At 65.1% G+C, this 3,654-nt stretch overlaps 1 protein-coding gene across 1 annotated transcript; it reads right to left on the bottom strand.

The window, feature by feature from the left end:
• Positions 1–13: 13 nt before the first annotated feature.
• EPM2AIP1 (EPM2A interacting protein 1) lies at positions 14–1,840 on the bottom strand. Its single transcript, XM_044684105.1, has one exon. The coding sequence runs from the start codon at positions 1,838–1,840 to the stop codon at positions 14–16; it is 1,827 nt and encodes a 608-aa protein (XP_044540040.1).
• Between the last annotated feature and the right edge of the window lie 1,814 nt (positions 1,841–3,654).

The raw sequence follows: 3,654 nt of genomic DNA, 5'->3' as shown, positions 1-3,654 counted from the left end.
GGGGAGGGGGGGCTCAGGCCAGGGAGCGGCTCCGGGCCCTCACCAGCTCATCGAGTCGCGGCTCCAGGTTGCTGGTGGCGAGGCGGAGCAGCGCGTGCAGCTGCTCATCAGTGCCAAGTTGGGCCAGGCGGGCCTGGTTCTTCATGAAGTAGGAGAAGGCCTTGTCCGAGATGCTGCTGCTATCGAAGAGGGCGGCGGCGCGGAAGGTGACGGCCTGCAGCTCGGTGTAGCAGCCCGGCGGCAGGCCGGCGTAGAAGGAGCCCAGGTTCTCCTCCCGGTACTCGCTGAGCAGCGTGGAGCTGGACTTCATGCGCACCAGCTCCTCCTGGATGGCGGCGGGCGCGTTCTCCACGGGGAAGGCGAAGGGGTCGGCGAACATGTCCAGGTCCCTCTTGACCGAGCGCAGGTCCTCGAAGCGGCTCTCCAGGGCGGCGTGGAGGTGGCTCAGGGCCTGGCCGTAGCGGGGGGAGGCCAGGAGGTGGCGCTGCCCAGGGCCCTGCTGCTGCTCCAGCTCGGCACAGAGCTCGCGGCTGGCGGGGAACAGCGTCAGGTCTCCGTCACGCAGATGCGCCTGCAGTAGCAGCAGCTTGTCCCCGAAGGCGCAGACGTGCTCCAGGACGCTGAAGGCGAACGCGCCCGTCAGGCGCAGCTCCGCGGCCAGCTCGCCCAGGTGCGCCTGCACGTCCACCAGGAAGGCCAGATCACAGAGCCAGTCGGGGTTGCGCAGGGCTGCCGTGGACGCGCCCGCCTCAGCCAGAAAGCCCTCGAGCTCGCGGCGCAGGGAGAAAACGCGCTTGAGAGCCTTGCCAGCGCGCAGCCAGCTGCCCAGGCACGGCAGGCTGGCCTCGGTGCCGTGGTGCGCGGCAGCCTCCTCCAGCAACAGCTTCAGCGCCAGCGGGCGCGCCCCCCGGCTACGCAGCAGCGCCAGCCAGCCAGCCACCGTGTCCACCACATCGCCCATGTCCAGCTGGCGTGAGCCCAGCAGCTCCAGGTGCAGCAGGCCGGCGCAGTGCAGCAGTGGGGTGCCACCCGCACGCTCCTGCAGCAGCGGCACCAGCGCCCCGCAGGCCTCGGTGCCGGTGGACGCGACGCCCACCAACCTGTCCCAGGGCAGGCCGGCCCGCGCCAGGGCGTCGGACACCGTGCGCAGAATGTGTGCAGCTGTGGGGCGAGAGGCCAGGTTCACCACGGTCAGCAGCTCCTCCTCCACCTCGTAATCCTGGTCTACCCCGCGCACAAACACCAGCAGGCGGCCATCGGCACCCACGAAGGGCTGGTCATCGAGCGCCAGCGAGAAGGCCTGGAAGGTTGGGCCGCGCGCTGCCAGCTGCGCCTGCAGGTTCCGCGCCAGGCCCAGGGTTCTCTGCGCCAGGCTCTCGGGGGACAGGTCCACGTCGTCGAGCAGGCGACAGTGCTCGGGCAGAGCCTCACGCAGCACAGCCTCCAGGCAGCGGCGCACCAGGCCACCCTCTGCCCAGGGCCGCCCGTGCAGCGCCAGCAGGTGCGCCACACTCAGGCCTGCACGTGCAGCGCGCTCCTCTCTGGACAAGGCAGCTGCGGCCAGCGCATCCCCACGTCGCAGCCTCTCCACCAAAGCTGCGCGCTCACCACCAGCCGCGTATGCCTCGTAGTGCTCGTGCTCAGCCTCGTAGTGGCGCCGCACATCCCGTTCGCGGGTGGCCACGATGGGGCGGCGGCACACCAGACATTCAGCACCCTCCCCGTCGTCTCGTTCCACCACTAAGTAGCGCTGCGTCCATTCGGGCCGGAACACGTGCTGCTCCTCGGGCTCAGCGCGCCGCCTCTTGGGCCCAGCGGCCCACATCTTGGAAAAGGCCATGGGGGGGTGGGGCGGGCTGGCTGCAGCGAGGCAGAACAGCGGAGGATAGAGCAAGAGCCGAGAACACACAACCCTCCTCGTCTGAAGCCGCCGTCGAATTGGGGAGATCGCGCAGACGTCAGGACAAGACCCTCCCGAGAAGACGCGCCGCTCGATTCCAATTGGCTGCTCTGGCGTGGGGATTTTTTATTTTAGAAAGCAGGAATGAGCCAATCGGGAGGTGCCTGCGGGGTGCCCGCTCCGCAGCTCAGCCAATGAATGGTGAGCCGAGGCGGTCCCTTGATCCTCTCTGCATTTCTGTGAGATCACGAGACAGTGCTGGGTAGCGATAGGCATCCGACCTCTCCAATCAGCCTCGATGTCTCCACACCCGCTGAGGGCAGTCCCTGCAGACCTAGAGCGGAGGATGAGAAAATCAGGGAAGGGGGAATGTGACCAAAACGGAAGAGTCGATTGGCTGCCAGAGCCGTTTATTCTTACGGATCTGCCTGGCACCCCAAGCGAGGCAGAGCTGATTGGCTGAAAGGGTTCTTTATTTGCATGGGGCGGCCGGAGAGAGGAAGCAGGCCTAAGGTGATTGGCTGAGGTAAGCTCGTTTGCATAGATCTGCCCGGTTTCCTAAAGGAGACTATGGGGATTGGTTGGAGAGGGCCTCTTTTTTTTTTTTTTTTTTTTTTTTTCTCTGATCAGCCTGGTACTAAGAGAGTTTATTTGCACGGGTCTGCCTAGTTCCCCAAGCACTGACTGCTGATTGGTTGACCGTCCGGGAGGCTGGACCGCTTGGCGCATGCCTAGTCGTGGCTGCAGCCAACATGTCGCTTGTAGCGGGGGTGATCAAGCGGCTGGATGAGAAAGTGGTAAACCGCATCGCTGCAGGGGAGGTCATCCAGCGCCCTGCGAACGCCATCAAGGAGATGATGGAGAACTGGTTGGTGAAAATGAGGAAGAGTGCAGACCGGGGTGGGGCGAGCCCGGGCTCTGGTGCCCACTGCGCAGGCGCAGGACCAGCTCCCGCGAAAACTCTGCAGGGGGTTTTCTTGCACGTGGTCGCTGTGGGGTGTCGGGACTTGGATCCGCGGGGAGTGGGCTGAGGGCTGGTGGGGGAGGAGCAAGAGAAGCAGAGAGGCAGGGGATCTCCAAGTGAACCTTAGGCTGCCCTGGCTGACCTCCAGCTGACTGTCTGGCATCCCCCTTCCCCCACATAGACGAGCACGCAAGACTCCCCCAGGTCCCCCTGCCCCCTCCCATTCACTATTCTCTCAGGACCACAAAAGCCGTCCCTCCCCCCCATCCCCCCTTTGCGGAACCTTGGCTCTAGGAAGGGCTTTCCTGGCGATTGCGGGGAGGTGGGGGCGGCCCTGGTGTTCTGACTTGATACAGTTGGGCTGCTCAATGGCCCGAAGTTGGGAGTTCCTGGTTCAAATTCTGCATCAGATCCTTTGTGGCTGGGTGACCCGAGCTCGGCAGGTGACCCTCCCAGCTTGTTTCCTCTCTGTCAAAGGGAGATCATGAGAGACAGCTGGATGGCAGGATGGCTGGAGAGCCAGGCCTGGCTTCGAGTGTGGCTCTGGGCAAGTCCCTCAACCCCTGCTCCAGCCCTCACGGCTCCTCCGCCTGGGAGACCAGGTGGGGCTTAAAAAGATCGCTTTATTTCCCCAATCACGGGAGCCCCCCTGTGCCCACAGCCTGGACGCCCGGGCCTCAGCCATCCAGGTGACCGTGAGGGAGGGGGGTCTGAAGCTGATCCAGGTGCAGGACAACGGCAGCGGGATCCGGGTGAGGACCCCCCCTCCACGGTGCGGGAGGGAGAAGAC

This window comes from Gracilinanus agilis, unplaced genomic scaffold (assembly GCF_016433145.1).
Source record: "Gracilinanus agilis isolate LMUSP501 unplaced genomic scaffold, AgileGrace unplaced_scaffold42392, whole genome shotgun sequence".
Lineage (NCBI taxonomy): Eukaryota > Metazoa > Chordata > Mammalia > Didelphimorphia > Didelphidae > Gracilinanus > Gracilinanus agilis.
Note: the sequence above shows the minus strand (reverse complement) of the source record. Positions and strands in the feature narration are given on the sequence as shown.

Excerpts from the sequence above, each read along its gene's own strand:
- EPM2AIP1 (XM_044684105.1), bottom strand. The coding sequence starts at position 1,840 with ATGGCCTTTTCCAAGATGTGGGCCGCTGGGCCCAAGAGGCGGCGCGCT.